The following is a 19,840-nucleotide window of genomic DNA, read 5'->3' on the forward strand; positions in this document are numbered from 1 at the left end:
GTCTACAATTTTACATTTGTTTAAGCCTCATATCCTTGCAGAGCAGTACATTAGAGCAGAGGCGCATGCATCATAAAGCTAGGTTTATAGAATAACCAAGATCATTACATAATAGCAATAGCATAACAGTACAAGGTTTTTAATGACTGAAACGAGCTCTCTCAGCGGAGTCAACACGGGACCTCATTCTTGTGACATGTGACATGCAGTTGAAAGTAAGAGTAAATATAGAGTAAATTATGTTATTGTTTTGAGAAGTGGCTTGACTAGAATTGAGAAAAAAATACAAATATACCAAACATTTTTGACAGTATAGGTATTATAAAGTTTCCTGCCTAGCTAGGTCTTTTTTTGTTATTGTCATACATATGCAGTGATAATGATAAATCTCTAACAAGCACATACTAGCAGATAACATAGGGCTGCATATGTATCTGTCGGGTAAAAACTGAATGGAAGATAATAGCTTGGCAAATTTGAGCCAGTTGAAAAAGAAGATAAAAAAACGGAATAGTTTCATCTTAATATTCAGACAATAGCCTAGGTGAGCCCTCGTTGATCACCCCAGTCTCAATTAGCGTTCCCCTGCTTGTTTCTGTGAGTAACGCTGTAAGCGAGAATGTGTATACGTGGTATCCAGCATGTTTGGTGGAGGGGAGCAAGGCCAGTAAATGGAGCAGAGGGCACGCTGGGCTCCCTCTCTCTCTAATGAGCACTCCTGCTCCTTCTCCTGTGTCTGTCTCTCAGGCCTGCTCTGCACCCACACTCCATGTAAGCAGCCAACCATGCATCCTTGCCTCACCACCCAGCCTGCCAGGACAGTGCCTCAGGGGGGCCTGACAGACTTACTAGAGATGCAGGCCTTAGGGGCCGTCAAAACAGTCCCACCGAAGACCATTAGAGCACAGTACAATTACTACTGATGCTTCAGCCATACGGATGCAGGCAGAGGATGTTGCAGGAGTGTATTGGAGGTCTCTTAACAGGAGTTAAAAAGTGATTAAAAAACGAGTAAGAGAGTTTGATTATCTGAGAGCTGCAGTGCAGTAGAGAGTAAGCAGAAGAGAAACATGGTGTGACACCAAAGGAAGGATGAAGAGAGCAGAGTGATGAAGAAGCTGATATATTTCTCACTGACGCACACAACAGGCTTTAAGACAGGAATGTATGATCACTTATCAGTTTGAAGGAATGTGTGGGATGGGTGTGTGCATGTGTTTGTTGATAAAAGATTTTAAAACAAGGTCATGATCTTTTCCCTCTAAATCAAGTCATTTAAATAAAATTGCCCCCAGGGCTCAGTGGCATTTTGGAAATGTTTGCTTACGTCAGCCGTGTCCATGTCAATTAGGCTCAAATAATATTGGATTTCCTCTGAGGGACTCTCACCAATCTTGTCAACTTTCCTCTTTCAGAAACCTCGAGCCAAACCCAGGCATTCCATCTCAAAACCCTGTGAAAGCAACTACTTCGGGGTGCCACTGGCCACTGTGGTCTCCCCTGAGAGGCCAATCCCAGTCTTCATCGAGAAGTGCATCCGCTTCATTGAAACGACCGGTAAGAAACTCTTATACTTTACATACTGAGGTGTACTCTGAGTATATTTAAAGGTATCCAGTTGTTCACAGCACAGGTTGTTGTTTTCAGTCATTTAAATATTTATTTTTTCTTCAGATTTTTTATGTGCGCTACCTGTCTCTTTTAGTTACTCTCTTTTCATATATTTTGTATTTTATACCTCTTGGGATGTTGGTGGGTTTGTTACATTCACCACTAAGATTGTAAAAATATCATTCTCCTTATATCCCACTCATGTTACAGCATGTTATCATACAAATGCACCTGCGTCTTTGCTCTCTGTTGTGTCTTTCCTGTTCTTTGTTAAGGTTTGGTAAATGGTTCCAGGGACGTTACCCAGTTTTGTTTTAATAACCTAAATGATAACAAAGGCAAAATTAATTGTGGTGCCTGTTTACATATACACGTTACATAAATCCTTACCTAGTATTCTGTGTTACCTTGAGAGGGAGTCATTAGAGACATATTCAGATGAATGGGGTGATAAGAAAAAACAAATAGGTTTATCATTAAGTATAATGTGAAAGTATATCTCCTCTCCTCTCCTCTCCTCTCCTCTTCCTCTCCTCTTCCTCTCCTCTTCCTCTTCCTCTTCCTCTCCTCTCCTCTTCCTCTTCCTCTTCCTCTCCTCTCTGGGAGAGTACTGGGAACACAGATGTGGTATCATAGTCTCCTCTAACCTTATTGGCCAGATGCCAGACCCCCTGCCAGGCTGTTCTTGTGTCCCACTGCCCCAGGACTGCCAGCTTGCCTCTCAACCTGCCACCAGCTGTTCACAGGCGACTTAGTGCAGGGACAACGCATGTGTATAAATATTTGTTCACATCCCCTTATTCATGTAGTCAGAATGTCCCACCCCACTAACATTAAACATCTCAACATTTTTATTAGTTGTATATTTAATGTATTGTTTATTTTGTTGTTCTGTTTAGATGGAGTGTTTGTAATTTCCTTGAAACTCCTCTAGAAATCAAGAACAGCTTATAAAGTCAACCCAACTAACGAATACCAAGTTGAAAGATCTGTCCCGTCTTTATTTGACCAACATTAGTGGCAAGAAAAAGAATGTGAGCCCTTGGGAATTTTCACCATTTATACATTTAATTGTCTCAGAATATGATAACTAAATCTAAGTTACAACTTCAACAACAAAAATTGTCTATGATTTGAGATTATTTCGTAGTAAGGCTGAATTAATCATTTAGACTAGTTGAAAAAATATTGCGTCTCAAAATACTGGATCATCCTAGAAAGTATTTATAACTGTGAAATGTAAATTCCCTATTGGTTGCTAAAGGACAATGTTATTGATGGATGGGCAGCTGTGGATTAGTAGTTCGAATAGGTCATCAACTAACCAGAAGGTCCGTGGTTCGATCCCCGGCCTGTGCATTTGGAACTCTGTTGTGAAGATACTGAACCCCAAATTTCGTTGCATGTGTTTGTGAATTTGGCCAATAAGACAAAAAACGCTCCATATAAATACAGTCTATTTACAAGATGTCAGGCTTATTGGGTTTGACTGTTTGCCCTAAATGTAACTTATTGTGGTTTACAATACTTTATCATACATCTAAGTAATGTTTAATTAGAATACCCACACTCTTTCCTTGAAATTCTCTTAATCAGCCTCCAGGGTGTGCGTTGAGTTTAAAAAAGTGAGTTTGTCAACACATTGCTGTTGCTTACTGACGTGCCAATGCATTCCATTGTAATCTCTGTGCTGATAAAAGACCATGTATTTGTGGATTACTGCAGCCGTTCAAAACATCCACCGCCTTCCTCTGTGTAGGAGTGTCGGGGCACAGCTCTAGATAACAAGGCATCACATTGGATTTCACCTCACCCGTTCACATGTTAACTGGAGCAGTCACAGCAGTTACTTCTGGATGAAGGAGAAAAACTGGTTGAATTTACGTCTATACAAGCTGTGTGTGTGTGTGAGTGCGCACTTAAGATGAATGCGCTGCTCGTTCAGAGGTGCTTTCCACTTTTTTACCCTCGCTCACTGTCTCAATATTCCTCCTAATCCCATGTTTCCTCTCCCCTCCTTTCTCTGCATGGGGCCCTTGTTTCTCCTGATCCGCCCATCCTTCTCTCTCCGTCTCTCCAAGTACCTTCACTTGTCACTTTTGATTACTCTCATCATCTTCCTAACCCATATTTCTATTTCTCCCCCGGTCCTATCCTCACCTCTCAATTCACTGTAATTTTGTTTACCCCCCCCTCGCTCCCCTTCCTCTTGTCAGGTGTGTGTGTGGGTGTGGGTGGGGCCAGGGGGTTGCCAGGTAATGTTCTACCCGATAGCTCCCTCTGTCCGATCAATATCACAACGTCGGAAATTGGATTAACGTTTGGGCTCATCTCTTTTCTTTGTGTTTAGCTTGTTCTTGTGAGTATGTGCGAGTATTACAGCCTCACACATCTTAAAGTCGGATCAACTGAGAATGTTTGCAGAACCATATTGTTTACATGTGGAGCAGAATGGCACACGTATACAGAGAATTACTAAGGCTGGAAGGGGAAATGAGTTACAATGTCTTATTTAGTTTGGATTGTAGTTGCCGTAAGTCAGACTTTACTTATCCCGTATCTACGCCTACAATCTGTGCGTATAAAGACACACACAGGAAAAGACCACACAGCGCCGACACGGTGTTTGTCACTTTAGTGTGAGCTGATAATGAGTGACGTCGTAAGGCTGACCCTAGACCAGCAGCTTTGACCTACATCCTTCCCTTTTCCCTTTACCTCAAACAGCAATACTCATGGTTAACTTAAACCCAAACGCAGTTTTATGTCAAAATGTCATTGATAATCCTCTTATAGTTCTGTGTTCATATATCTTAACTTAACTTTCATTTTTTACACTAAAGAATGATACCATTTGACACAAATATATATATATATATCGCGGCTTTCAGAGTTGCACTTATGTTTATAATTCTTCATGTTTATAGCACACAATGGATGCAAAACTGGAAAAAGAAGAATCAGAAAGAAAAAGAGGTGTCATACACATAGACGACGCAGAAGAAAACGCCCATTTAGAAAGACAACAGGGTTCAATATGTTTTGGCGATAAGGGCCAACGCAGATGTTGATATACTGTAAACAAAAACGTGATTTTTATATGTTATGTCCGGCCTCCTGCACACTCTACCCAGGCTCCACCCTTTACCTGAACTCACGTCTGAGTTCTTAATATGTGAAAGACAAAGTCTGAAGAATGTCCAGACTCAATTTTCTGAAGTTCATGTCTGAAAAGGGATTATGTATGTTATGTCTCTCCCAAACCAGACTGGCATTTTGAATGTATTCGAAAGCATATACAATCCTGCAGTCCTGTTGTTTTGGCTCTAAATGCACAAACGTACTGAAGAAAAAACTCTTAATTTCTGTTTTCTGCTTTTATATTTTCTATTCAAACGTCGTCTTTGTTGCTTTTTTCATTCATGCTCCGTAGCTCTCTCCCTTTGTCCTGGAGTATAATAGGAGTGGCTTTGCTATTTTGTGTTATTTTCATGCATTCGGAGATGGTAGAAAAGCAGCTTTATAAAATCAATCCATAGAGTGACTGCTGTTATCTCTCCTCGGCTCCTAGCGTGGTAGGCTCAGTGTGTTCTGCTCTTGGGTGCTGAGGTGATGACTGTGCGTTAGGGTGTGCAGGCATATCTGCTGGCCTTAGGAGCCTCCATAGCGACGTAAAGGGCAGCACCCAGCGACTGCCTGTCTCCATGGTAAACTATGAAGTCAGCCCCTGGGCTGCAGAACCCAGAGAAACGCTGGGGCCTGGGCTGAAGTGTTGTTAGACAGTAACGTGCCACCGGAGCGCAACTGCTAACTGCAGCAGTATTTATCGCTCTCTGAGTTTGTTTAATTGCAGGTTCTCAGGTGTGTTTTTAGCCATTTGAGAGTTGCTGGAAGCTCTGAAACGACAATAGATGGGTTCATTTTTAGTTGTCTGTGTATGTGTGTAGTTCATGAGGATATATGCAAAAATCAGATTAAAGTAATGATCTATCCTAAACTGCACTATAATTGGTTAAGTTATGTTGTTTCATCAGGGCTAGGGCAAGTAGAGGATGTAGATGAAACATTTGTTTGTTGCAGGAAGTGCTCGGATTTACATTGACCTCAGGAAGTGCCCGTGCCTTGTTTGAACCCAGAGGAAGAGGATGCTGCCTCGCAGAGCTCACCTTTCTGGCGCTTCTTCCTCTGCTGCTCTTTCATTCTTTCCCCTCTTCCACCTCTTCCACAACCTCCGTCTTCAATGCATTTTGTTGTTTCAAGCACATTTCCTAGCCTTGTATACACCCCTCCTTATCTTAATCCCTTTATTTTTTCTCATTCCTTCTTTCATCAGTCTGACCCTGACTCCTATGCGTCCTCACACTCCTCCACTATCTCTCCTCATCCTTGGGTGCTTGTCCTATTTTCCCCCAATCTCCCTCACACTCTCTCTCCCCTACCGCTGCTACACTACTCCCCTCTCCCTATCTGTCCCATCCCTGTTTTCTTAGTGTCTGGCTAGAAAAGCTTTTGTGGATAATTGATTGGTAGAAGGAGGAGATCGATGCTGTATGCCTTGACTGAGAGCTCTCTCATTTCCTCCCTGCCTCTGCCTATCTCTCCCTCTTTTTCTGCCACTCCCTATCTCGCTCACCCGCTCTGGATTGCTCTTTGTCTCCCCGATTGCCAGCAAAATGTGTGCGGAGAGGGAATCAAGGGTTGGGAGGTGAAATCTTATCTTTTTGTAAACTGGAAAAAAGTATTAATGAACCAAGATGAAGGGAGCATTCACTCTCTCCTGTTATACACATGCTTTTCCTTTCAGTCACTGTCCTGCTGTGACCCGGTTGCTTGTGTTTTAGATATACTACTAATGGGAAAACACAATAATTTTTTCTCTATATCAGTAATAATTCCTGTACATACGAATACACCTGAAAATCATGTGACCATTCACCTGCAAAGAGAATGTGTGTGCAGGCATAAACAGGAAGCAGATTCTCTACTCTGCAGCTGGTTGCTTGGTTACAGAAAATACTAAGAAGGAATAAAAAACAACAGTAGTGAAAAATAAGAGCAGGGATTTATTTTCTGCTGTTCAGTTTGCAACATTTTTCCTTCACTACTGGTAGAACCCATCAGCATTGCCCAAACGTAACAATACTGATGCATTTTAATACTAAAACTTCGGTGGATGTAGCCAACGTTTAAATACTGTCAAGAATGCAGAATACGGCTTCAGCAAAATTCACTTATTCGATTTTATGGGGTATGTACTAACATTGTATATGTACAGTAGGGTCCTACTGGTTTTAGAAATGATGCAGGATGTGAGGAAATATTAGCTGAGATAATTGGTATTTGTCAGTTCAACAAAAAGACCAGAGACTGAATTAAAAGGGCTCCTAGAGTCAAGAAAAATCAATGCGATTTGTCTGCACCTGCTGTTGAAACTTTAAGTGTCTGTAAATCTGCATGTTTCAAACAGGAGGTGAGATAAACACAAACATGTGAAAAACAGCTGACTGCAGCATTCCTGCCCTTTTTTCTTGTTTTGTTGAGGTGACGAATAAAGAGTTCCTGTTACATTCCTCTAATATTGATCTGTGAATTTGCTGCAGTATTCGTCATTGCTGCTACTCAAGATTAGATGAATCAAAGTTATCTGTAAACCTCTCGATGTAGTGATAGTTTCCCTTTGTGTGTTTTCAGTATAGTACTGATTTACATCTGCTTTTTCCAGATGTTGTAAGTCTGACATAGTTACTTCGGCTCTGCTGCCATCAGTGTGTTAGAGCCCAAGCTGCCCTCTACACTATATTTTGCACCTCTAAATAGAAATTTGTTAATTGCCTATTACTAAAACTCAAACATGGACATTTTAGAATTGCTGCTTTTCCTCCTTTTTGTGACAATGCAGTGAACATGGATGCATTTTCTCTGTCTAAATGTCTCTGCCATGTCTAACTAAATAACGTGAAGTTGCATAGGAAAACCACTCAGTCTCCACCACTCCCTTTTTTAATGTGTATGGCACCAAGGTAGCCTCTGTTTGTCACAGTGCACTAGTGGGCTGTTAGCAGGCCTGCAGGAGTGCTTTATAGGTTTAATAAATAGTGCTAATACTGTGTTTAGATGGTAGGGGATATGGGGAGAGGCCATTAGAGCAGCCTGCAGTGGCTCTCCTTTATCAGCCCCTCAGAGGGAATCTATACACCTTGTAGTAAAAAAGAGTTTCAGAAGAAGAATAACCAGCGACTATAAATACCTGATATTTGTGGCAAATTAATCAAATGGAAAAAACACTGAGCTAATAACATCCCTCTCTCTGTCTCTCTCTCTTCCTCAGGCTTGAGCACAGAGGGCATCTACAGGGTCAGTGGGAACAAATCAGAGATGGAGAGCATGCAGCGGCAATTTGACCAAGGTGAGTTACTGTCTGTTCACAGGGCTCACACATACTTTTCATCCTTGCTTCAAACATTCACTCACAGGCTGTGTGTGTGAATACAAGGCCACGAGTGTGTGTGTGTGTACATCTGCTTCTATCTATAACAAGCCTGGATCTCCTTAATTAACCAGGGAGCATTAATCCAACTGAGGGAATTGGCCTTCGCTTCCTTTTAGACTGCAGAGCTGCCTCCTCAGTCATCTACCTGCTCCAGTGTGCGTGTGCATGCTCACACGTGTGTGTACAAAAGCTCACGATGTGTGTCTCCATGTGTGTGTCTGTCTGGTGTGGGCAGTTAATTACCTCCAGATTGGTTTGGTTAATGAAGCATGTCGCTGTCGAGATAGATAGCAGAGCAAGATGGTCTGTGTGGATGTGTGTGTGCGTCCACGCCTGGTTGAGGCTAAATCCAGCTCAGGTAATCAGAACTGAAGCGCTGCGCTGAATCATTCTGAGCCGCGGGCCAACGGGACAAGACAATTACAGGTGAAGCTACAGCGCATGTGTCTCATAGTCGCACAGAAGATGGCACTTCATCAGCTCCCTGAAGATTCCGATAAGGTATTACAGGAGGAAGCAGCATCAGAAGCTCTGCACTTCGGAAGCTCTCAAAGTGGGAGCTCCTCTCAGACTGTGAAAGAAACTCTCAAACCTTATCTGTATTAGTTTTCTCTTTCTACACATTCTACCTTTGTGAGGCAAAATGTTATCAGGAAATTACTTTTTTAATTAAGCCGCTTGCTCACACATACACACACACTCTTTCTACGAGAGTGGTGCTCAAGTGGTTTTGCTTGTCTTTGGTTCTCTGAGCTGTTTCTTTTTGTGTTCGTTCTACTTTTATTTAGCCGCTTTAATTAATGAGAATGATCCAATGATGCATCAGCAAAGATGATCTCAGGCTCCCAGACCAAGTTCGGTGGGAATCAGTGTAGTCATTTTTGCATAGTCCTGCAGTGAACGTCCTGCAGTGAGTTTGAGTTGCCCTGTCCCTGACAAGCATAGTTATTGCTTGTTTTCCCCGATTACTAACAAATGCAGTGTAAGAAGTCAGCCGGCACCTCAACACTACATGTGCATTCACAATATCCCGTCCTGCACTCTGATTGGCTGTAGTTGTCTCCGACTTGATATTTAGCCTGCTAGAAACTGTGTTGGAGACTCTGTTGGTTGCATAGCCTCTCAAATTGCATCTATGAAGAGTTTACACATATCAAGGGGCAACTGCTGATTGAACGCTGATTTGCCTCCGATCTGACTTTCAAAACTCGTCTGACACTGCAAAATTGGGCTGAAAAGCGTGTTGTTTGAACTTGGCTTTAATAGTTTTTAATTATCCTGTAATCTGGCAAACAAATATAGAAACAAACATGGGTGAAAACAGTAAGTAAACACTGTAAATATAGTTTTTCATTATTATACCTCTCCATATCATGATCAAGCACATTTTCTGTAAAAGCAAAAACCAAACTGTTTCTGATTGGGGAAAAGGCGATACTTAACAAACCAAAGTAATTATAGCAAAGATTTATAAATCCTACAAAAGTTTTTAAAATTTTTTTTAACACTCCATTCCATTGATTTGCAATATTGTCTCATAAAACCCAGAGATATCTAAGCAATACCTACCACTGTCCCCAGGTTCAGACACACTACAACATAAAACACCAGAAGATATGACATAGAAGTCTAAGCAGGGAAAATAGAATGAGTATTGAGACATTTTTCTTCTTTTGTAACTTTTAAACTTTATTATATTGGCAGCGTTTTGTTTGAGACTTCTGTCCTGAAATTCCTGAGGGGGCATACAATAAAAAAAACTTTAGTATCATTGGTATAGAGTAAACAATACAGCAAAGCTTCTGTGGCTTTTATTTCGGAAAGTGTTTATAAGATGTTTATTATCTCCACCTCTCTTGTATATTCATGTACGGATGTAACAGTGATGTGGGATTCAAACTCTTCTTTTTCTTTTCCCAGACCACAACCTGGACCTTGTGGAGAAGGACTTCACCATGAACACAGTAGCCGGAGCCATGAAGGCCTTCTTCTCAGAGCTGCCGGACCCTCTGGTGCCCTACCACATGCAGGGAGATCTGGTGGAGGCCTTCAGTAAGTTGCGGGGCTCTGGTACGGCGGGGGCGGGAGGACAGAGGGTCGTCGGGCAGAGTTTGTCTTTTAAAACCCGAGGCATATTGGATTTTGCCTGAAATATTTTCTTCCATTCATTGTAACTTTTCTTTAATATAACAAGCAAAAAGTCTTGCAATCCGAATCCATCCATGGGGAGAATTGGATTTGCCATTCGGCGAGGAGCCGGAGGGAGTATAGAAAGAGAGGGTGGAGGAGGATGCGGGGATGATTGCACATGATGGAGCGATGCACAAGCGCTATGGATAACGTGGCTCTGAATGAAGTCATAAGAAAACGGTCATATTTTAGATAAATGACGGTACTGCTGCACTCTGCACCACCTCTCTTTTTCTTTTTGTGTCCTGTAATCTGTCGCAACAGAGATTTAAGGCGTAGCTCAGTCTTGCATCTCGCTGGAGAGATTTACCCCCGGGCTGAAGGGTTGTTGATACTCACCGAGCTCTCTCTGTCTGTCTGTCTGTGTGTGTGTGTCTGTGTGTCTGTGTGTGTCTGTGTGTGTGTGTGTGTGTGTGTCTGTGTGTGTGTGTGTGTGTGTGTGTGTGTGTGTGTGTGTGTGTGTGTGTGTGTGTGTGTGTGTGTCTGTGTGTGTGTGTGTGTGATGGCCGCAGTGAGACCCTTCAGCCGTGACAGAGCCCTGATAAAGCTCTTGCAGACTGTGTCGCAACAGAGGAAGAAGAGGAGAGAGTGAAAAAGAATGTGGGGTGGAGTCAGAGATGAAGAAGCTTTATAAGAAAACGGCAAATTGGCCTTTTTTAACTGTTTTATTTATTTAATTATTGATGCTTTATTTATTTAACTGTTACCAGACTGAGAGGTGGGGAATAAGGAAGGTTCAGATGACGCAGGGTATGTGTGGATTTCGGTGGATGTTGTCATGGTGACATTACTTTAAATGAGCTGTAGGAAGTTGGGTTAAGTTTTGATTGCGGATGATGGATGAACAGCGGGAGGGAACCGGGCCCGTGTGAAGTCATTCAGCCTCAAATCTGTTTCTGATCCACACTGACCTCATTGTGGGAATACAAACTCAGATTCCCTGATTGTAAATCACATTTGGGATGTGGAGAAGAACATCTGCTGCTCTCGCCGCTGCTGCGGCCGCCGCTGCTGCTGCTCTCTGCCTCGCGCTCTCATACACACAGGATGGACTGTGTTAGTGGGTGACGTCAGCTCCTCTGACTCACTCCTCGCTGCCATCGGGCTCAACACACCCAGTGCATGTGTGTGTGTGTGTGTTGCTGTAGGACACTTCGATGGGTGGACGCCTGGTATGTTCCTCTGGAATGTGTATTGCTTTGTCTGATTTATTTATGATAACTGTAATATTAGGTCCTTTTGAGTGTGCGTGCGTGCGTGCGTGGGTGCGTGCGTGTGTGTGTGTGCGTGTGTGTGTGTGTGTGTGTGTGTGTGTGTGTGTGTGTCACCAAGTTGTGAGAAACTCTGGCGATTGTAGAATAAACTCACTGAGTCCTGTACAGATCCTTTTTGAGGGCTGAATCCAATTCCTCTCACTGTGATCTTCAAACTCTCCTCTTGGCCACTGCCCTCCCAATCCCCCTCTCATCTTTCCTTTACCCTTCATTCTCACTCCCTTGACATCTTTTCCTCAGATTCCCCCTAATCTTTACTTTCAGCCTCTTTTCTTCCCTCCTCTAACCTACCATCTCTCTCTCTCTCTCTCTCCTCCACCATTCAGAGATCAACGATAGGGAGCAGCGCTTCCAGACGATGAAGGACATTCTGCGCCGCTTCCCCAAGGAGAATTACGAGGTCTTCAAATATGTCACCAGCCACTTGCTCAAGTGAGTGAATGCGGCGGGTCAGAGGCGGCCCCTGGCAGCCGCGCCGACTAAACCGCTGGTCAAGTGACCTCGCAGTGACATCATAGAAACTGGCACACAGACAGAATAGAGGTTGAGTCATGATCTGTGGTAATACAGTGGTTATTTAATATCCCTTTGTATGTGGATTTTTATGTTTTGTTAGACCATCATTAGGTCCCAAGGTGATTCTGATGCGTCACTAGGAAAAATATCCATCAGTTATTTTTTGCTTTTCTGTTGTCTAATAAACCCTTTCCTTTATGATTGTAAAATCAGCTGCTGACACAATATGTTTACAACAGAGCTGTCAGCTTTAATTAGCTCTCAGGCAGATATTGCTTCATCTTAAGATGTCCCAAGCTGAAAAGATTGTGAACCACTGTAATAGATTAATTATAGTATAGTTCATTATCTTGTTTTCAGAATTAAGTCTGAACTTGGTGTGCAGAGATATCGAGGATAAGCACAAGAACTTAAGTGGATTTTTAGCCATAGTAGCATATTGCTGTGGGAACAGCAGTGTAGGTCAGTCAGATCACTGATGGATTGACGTATGATTTTGTACAGACATTCATGGTCCTCAGATGTGAACCCTACTGACTTTGTTGATCTCCTTCACAAGTCCAAATAATAATGAATACATTAATATAAAACTTTGCTTATTGTTTTTAGCAGGAACTCTAAGCCTGTTCTGGTTGCAGTTTCTCCAATGTGATTTTCTGTTCTTTAATTTTTATCTTTGTAAACTGACTAAACAGGATATATGATGACATCAGTTAGGACTTTGAAATGATCGGCAAATCAATTAATAATGACAATTCTTAATCGCAGCCCTACAGAACACACCTGGATGGATTTTATTACTAATCTGGAGATTTAGAGGACACCATCATGTTTTGTCAAAATCAGATCAATCAATCAAGTACTGAATTTACGGCCAATTCATTCCTCTTTTTGTTTTCTTTGTGTTTGTCAGGGTGAGTCAGAACAACAAGTTGAACCTGATGACCAGTGAGAACCTGTCCATCTGTTTCTGGCCCACACTGATGAGACCGGACTTCACCACCATGGACGCCCTGACTGCCACCCGCATCTACCAGACACTGATCGAGAGCTTCATCCACCAGTGCATGTACTTCTTCTACAACCAGCCGCTGGCCGATGGCCTCCCTGGCTCCCCCACCTCCACGTACTCCTCGGGAGGAACCTCGGCGTACTCCAGCATGGCTGGAGGCTACTCATCCTCGCCGACTCCGTCCCCGACTCCCTACGTCCTCCCCGCCACCCCTCCTGTCATCCCCCACTACGGCCCTCCTCTCCATCATCATCATCACCACCACCATCATCACCAGTCCCCACCCCACTCCCCGCCTGCTACTCCTCAGTCCCCCATCCCAGCCCTGCTGCCACCCTCCCTGCACCCCCACCACCCCCCTACGGAACAACACACGCTGTGAACCAGGGATCAAGGGAAAGAGAAGAAGAAAAAAACTAAGAAGAGGACAGGATTCAGAGAGGTTTAAAGGTTCAAAATAAGATATCTTGAAATTTGGGAAGGAACTGAAGAGGACGTATTGAAAGGAGGACAGGAGAAGTTGGGAGACTTTGAGTGAGATGCAGTATGTACAGGGAGAAACCTACATGTTTGGGAGAAGAAGAGGAGTTAGAGCCTCAGTTGCTTTTAGAAAAAATGGACACACACACAAGACCGAAAAGGGGGAACACTGCAGAGCCTCTGAACTGGCTGTATGATCTTTCTCTTCCCCGTCGCCACTTTTATCCCTTTGTCTCTCTCCTTGCCTTATACCAACACACAAACACACTAATGAAGAGGGAGAAGTTGCCAGTCACTGTTAAATGGACTCAGGGAGGGACTCGGAAGTAAAGTGCAAAATGGGGAATGTGAACTCTGTTATGTTGGGATTGCTACACCACACACACACACACACACACACACACACACACACACACACACACACACACACACACACACACACACACACACACACACACACACACACACACACACACACAGAGTGGCCAGTGTGCCTCCGACAACCATTCTCCTCAATTCCCGAGCCTGTGATTGTGCTGGGAAATTTGGAATTCTATATTTTTTTTTTTTTTTTTTGCAAACGGACACACCTGCTGTACCTACCTGGAGGCCGTGGCTGGGAGTGTAGCAGAGCGCGAGTCGTGAATGTGTTTATTTCACCACTGTACAGAGAAGACTTTAGCAAGAAACATGTGTTACTACTCACACATTCCTATCCGTCAACCCCTCACACACACAAACGGACAAAATCAGTTTCAGTCGAGGCAGTATGCCAAGCACAGGAAAAAAAAAAACTCAACCAACAGGATCTGCTGGGCAGCAAATCGGAGCAAAGGATTATGGGTGCTCTTACACCCTTGGCATTCTGGGAAGGTTCCTTCCTTCCTCCTGATTGCTCTCGCTCTCTCTCCATTTGAGCTTTGACCTCATGCCCTGAGTTTTTAAACAAAGTAAACAGCTAAAAAAGTGGATTTCATAATTCTACATTCACATTCCCAAGTGTGTGTATTTTTTACATTTGAGAAAATTCACATGAACCTGAGCCTCATCTGTCAATGAATGGCCTTGTGGGTAAGCGTCTGGCTGTCTGACGGTCCATTTGTGTGAGCTGATATCCATGACCTTTTTCTTGAATTTCCCTACATGAGGAGAATAGTGGGAATAATTCCAGTGTCGGACTTCGCCTGTCATGTTGCTTCTCTTGCGCTGCGGTGGTTTGACGTGCGAGTCGGTCGGTGCAGTTTTCGTAGTGAGGACCTTGTTCAAAAAGCACTTTTCTGAGCACTTTGAAGGCACATTTTAAATTGGAGCTGCCGCGACATGACAGCCACCATTCACTTTATATCGTCAGTCCACTCCTCCCTCCCTCTGTCTCTCTCTCTCTTTCTCCATCTCATCTCTCTCTTTCTCTCTTTCTCTCTGGGAGCACACCACTGACATCTAGAGGAAGAAATGGGTATTGCAGCCATAACCTCACTTCCACTACTGCATGGGCGTAGCACCATTTTCAAACTGTGGTTGTTGTAGCATCAGATTCTCTCATTAGGTGCAGTTGTTAAGATGCATTGTCATTTTTTATTTCGGGTAGAAAAAAATTAACATTAGAACTCACAGAGCGTAAGAGTGTGAATAAAAGAGCAACTGCTGTTTATAAATTTGGCACAGATCAGATGAGATTCCATAGATTCAGGCTCTGTAGCCACAAAGCATCCGGCCACAGTGCAGTTGGTCAGACATGCAGCGAATGAAATTGCGTCTCTGTCTTTTTGTTGGTCAGTGTCCACTTTCCCCGTGGACGCCAAAGCAAGTCAGGCGTTTGTAAAAAGGTGCGTCGCTCCTCCTCATCCTCTGAGATTGAGGAGGTGATGACTTACAAGATTGAGGCACGATGTAGCACCACAGGCCAGAACGTAAGAGCCGGGAGCGAGACTCGAGCCGAGACAGGTGGGAGGCTTATTATTCTTGGAACTAACTGGCAGCCATCGCTCCAGGTATCAGCGCACATCCTCACAAACACAATACTGCGCCTGTGGAGAAGAGACTCGAGGATTCGAAATATAATTTGCAAGAGCGTAACCACTACACCACCACCACCCCCTCTCTCTCCCTCTGTTAGTCAGTCCCTGTCCGTGTGAGACAGTTGGGTCAGAACAGACAGTCCATTCATCTGTCTGCATGACTGGAGTGGAGCATCACAGAATTCCTCGGCCCGGCCTGCTGTTACCGTAGAAACCAGCGAGATGGGGCTCGAGCAGAAATGCTGAGCCTTCATCTAAGCTGTTGAAGTGTGTGTTTGTGTGTGTGTGTTTGTTGTTTGCGTGAGCTGGAGAAAGAGTGTGCTCATGTGAACATACATGTGTTAATGTTAAGCAGATGCTCACCAAGGTCACTCATTCTGTTTGACACTGAAATGCGTGTCTCCACAGATTCTCCTGTCTGGACGAAACGAGAAAAAAAATAAACCTTTTAACCAATCACTGAACTCTAAAAGGAGCTTTTATCAGTCTACACTACCTATTTACCTTGTGTGTCTGTGTTTGTGTGTGTCTGTGTTTTAAGGGTGAATGTTTAAAGGGGTTTGAGCTAACTTGCTAACACGCTGTGCTTGGCAGACGGCCACGAGCGTGATCGGCACAGACGTGAAGGATGCAGCTCTCACCGCGGTCATTACCCCGGTGGCTGTGTAACCCTGTTAGCTCGTCCAGATTACACACACTGAGCCTCAGAGAGAGTGTGACAGAGACGGGGGCAGAGTGAGGTGGAGGGGAGGGGGGCGGCAAACGGGTGAATGGGATCATTATTTGGGAGACGGAGGGAGGAAGCAGGGGTGACCACTGGTACTTGTGTGCGAACGTCGGCCAGTGGCGTTCCCCGTGTATATCAATGTGTTAATACTGAACTGACTGTGAGGCAGCCAAAGACTGTGGAAAAAAGGGTCAAGGGAGCGATGGGAAGCAAAGTGACAGTTTTGAAGAACAATTGAATTTAAAAAAAAATGTGACTGTGGTTCAGAGATAATATGTGGCTGCATTGCTTTTCTTTCTTTCCTTCTTTTTTTGCAACAATGGTGACAGATGTCTGTTAATTTAAAATGAGAAACAAGCAAAACTATATTCAAATGGTTGTTTATTGGTATGTTAGGGGGTTCTAACACTTTGCCCTTTAGTCAGTGGTGATAGAAAAAAAAAAAGTTTCTTTTTATGTTTTATTTTAATAATTAAATAATACAAAGCATTTTTTAACTATTTCTTTGTGAACGACTGAGAGACCAGCCCAGTATAGTGCATGATTTCTTCCCGAGCAAAGGAAGAGGGCTCCACCACTCTCACTATTTAAAGAGATGATAAAAAAAAAAAATATTAAGAAATGATGGGGTGGGTGGGGGAGAAAATATGAAAAAAAATAAGTACTGTAAAATGAAAAGATAACAAACAAAAAAACTGTCATTATTTGCTGAGTATGGTAATTTGTCTAAAATGGGAATGGTGTATACAGCAAGGCCTTATGTGATCTGTATCATAGTTAATAAATCAAATCTTGTAAAACTCCTGCTTTTCTCGTCTCATTGATTTACTGCTGACACGTGGAACACATGAAATCCTGAGCAAGTTTCTGCAATAAAAGTCTCCACTTCGATGCTTTACATTTATTCTGCAGAGGTTTCTGTCCTTATGTGTAAAGACATATCATTCAGACTTTATTGTTTAGTTTTAAATGGAAATAAATTGACATTTTTGCTCACACGAACCTGTGATTACTGCCAAATGAGCTTCTATAAAGTGTTATACTTTTGTAAATGACTTTAGTTTTTTAATCTTTAAAAACCTACTTTCACTGTCATTATTTGCAAAAATTACAATTTACATTGCTAATTTGTACAGTTACTTTACAAAAAGTGAAGGGGTCCAGAGTCTTTCAGAGGTCACTGTACACTGGGAGCCGTTTGGGGTTCAATGCCTTGCTCAAGGACAGGAAGCATTTGGGATTTCTATATACTTTACATTCATCCATTATCTATACTGCAAACCTTGGAGTTAATGGCCAATCTGTTCTTCTGATGAACCCAGAAAATGTTTTGGGGTGTGAAAAAAAACACACCTTCACAAGGACAGGCCCTACTGACACACACACACATTTTACATTTACACAAGATAAAGAGTAATTTACATAATCCTTTGTCAGCTGCAGGTCAGTTTGCGTAACACTCTTGTTAGTTAAGTAAATTACCTTTACATCCCCCTGAGTCACATGAATTTGTGTCCAAACTAAAACAGAGAAACTCTGTCACAGTTTGTCGCTCTGTTCTCTCTTCACACTTTTGTGGGGACACTCACCACAGACGGGGACCAGCCGGGGTCACACTGGCCCTCGGGACCCCCCCGCTTCCTGAGGGACCGGCCCACAGACGGGCTCATCCCTTGCCATTTCAGGGTGATGTAAGGACTCGGGTCCCTGAGAGGGCGACGTGAAGGCCTCGCTGCCATTTCATGGTGCCCTCATCTGACCTTTTCATGGAGTCAAACCAAAGGAAATCTATTTCCATGACCTTTGTGGTGCATCTCTCCATTCTGGCGCAGTGGGGAAAAAGCAGCAGTTGATTGGGAATGAAAAGGGCAGGCCTGTGTGCACACAGGACACGCGACCCTTGAACTCCAACCTTTAAGAGGTGTCGTGAGGGAGCGAGTGGAGTGTGGTTTGATTGGAAGTCAAGGACGGGGGATGAAACCAATCGGGAATGTCAGGATAAGTCATGAGTGTGAAGTCAATTTGCACAAATTACAAGTTCATACAGCTCCATTCGGTCTGATGACCTCGCACCCAGATACCTGTCAGCTGTATTGACCTGGTTCATGTCCTCTCAAACACTAAGATCCACAGATGGAGCCATGCTGGTTACTCCCAGGTCTCACCTACTATGAGGGTGTCTGAACCTTTGCTGTCAGAGCCAACACATTATATGGAATTCACCCCCCGTTGAACTTTAACAGACTCATTCTCCAACGTCTTTTGAATCCGTTCAGAGTTTTATTTTTGTTTTTATTAAAGCTTTGACATATTATTGACATTGGCTCTTATTTACACTGACTGTTAATTAATGGTTTGTCTGATAGGAGGATTACGCAAAATCTATTGGAGGGATTATCATGAAACTTAATGGAAAGATGTGGAATGGGTCGGGGAGGGAGTCGTTACAATTTGGTGCAGATTCAGATCAGGGGGTTCATCCAGGAACATTCTTTCACTTTCTTCAACATTGCGATTTGGGCCATTTTTCACTGATTTCTCAGAAAATAATAAATTATGGATGAATTTCTTGATGAAAAAGACATGTTTAGGGGACTGATATTTTTATGAGGAATTTGGTGTAGATCCAAATAACAATCTGGATCTAGTGAATGTAAATGTGGTTTCATTAGGGGACTGTTGGGTCTTGGTGAAGGTCATTCTCTCTTTAATTTTTAGTTTAGTTTTATTTTTATTTTATTGTCTTTATTTTAATTTTTGTTTTATTTCGTTTTCGTTTTCGTTTTCGTTTTCATTTCCATTTTCGTTTTCAGTTTCATTTTCATTTTCATTTTCATTTTCAATATTTTTTTTGTTTTGTTTTTGTTTTTGTTTTTGTTTTATTTTGTTTTGTTCTGTTTTTATTTGTATTTATTACAAGCCATTTAACCCAAACACAATTTCACTCCCTTTTTCTTCCTCAGTAAAACATTTCTCCAAAGGCACTTTTCCTTGTGCACACGCGACCGCGCCACTGGGAGGCGGTCTTGAACCACAGTTACCCATCAAGCACCGCTCCTCTGCTGTATCCGGGTAAAGAGGAGCGCGCGCGGAGCCACGTGGGCCTGACAGATGTGGTGAAGACTGTGGATGTCGACAGGGAAGAATAAGGTTTAATCCTGAGCTCACACTGAGGTGAACACATCTCTCATTGATGTCGAGGCTCCGACTTCCTCCTCTCACAGTTTGAGGATAGAGCAGGAAACCTGGCTTCAGAGAGGTGTGTGGTGGGGGAGAGAGGGGGAGGCAGAGGAGGGGGGCAGAGGGTGAGCTCAAAGTAAGTAAAGACAAACTTAACGTGAAGTCTTTGGTTTTTAACTTTGTAACAACGTCAACACAACACATGGGGACAAAGTCACACAAAGTTCAAATAGTCCGTCCCACAAAAACCTCTTACCTCACTACTTTCGGGAACTGACTTTTACTTTAACACAGTTTGGTTTAATTTTTATAATTACAATATTTAGATTAGTGTAGATTAGT

General features: G+C 43.0%; 1 protein-coding gene across 1 annotated transcript in view; it reads left to right on the forward strand.

Moving 5' to 3' along the window:
- arhgap35a (Rho GTPase activating protein 35a) overlaps nucleotides 1-17,121 on the forward strand; it is a 67,731-nt gene extending 50,610 nt beyond the window's left edge. The window contains exons 3-7 of the mRNA XM_035153532.2: nucleotides 1,416-1,557; nucleotides 7,940-8,017; nucleotides 10,022-10,153; nucleotides 11,892-11,997; nucleotides 12,995-17,121. Coding sequence (XP_035009423.1) covers nucleotides 1,416-1,557; nucleotides 7,940-8,017; nucleotides 10,022-10,153; nucleotides 11,892-11,997; nucleotides 12,995-13,475 — 939 coding nt within the window. The 3' untranslated portion in view covers nucleotides 13,476-17,121. The remainder of the gene's footprint in view (nucleotides 1-1,415; nucleotides 1,558-7,939; nucleotides 8,018-10,021; nucleotides 10,154-11,891; nucleotides 11,998-12,994) is intronic.
- Nucleotides 17,122-19,840: the final 2,719 nt, after the last annotated feature.

The sequence above is a fragment of the Hippoglossus stenolepis genome, chromosome 4 (genome assembly GCF_022539355.2).
Source record: "Hippoglossus stenolepis isolate QCI-W04-F060 chromosome 4, HSTE1.2, whole genome shotgun sequence".
Classification (NCBI taxonomy): domain Eukaryota; kingdom Metazoa; phylum Chordata; class Actinopteri; order Pleuronectiformes; family Pleuronectidae; genus Hippoglossus; species Hippoglossus stenolepis.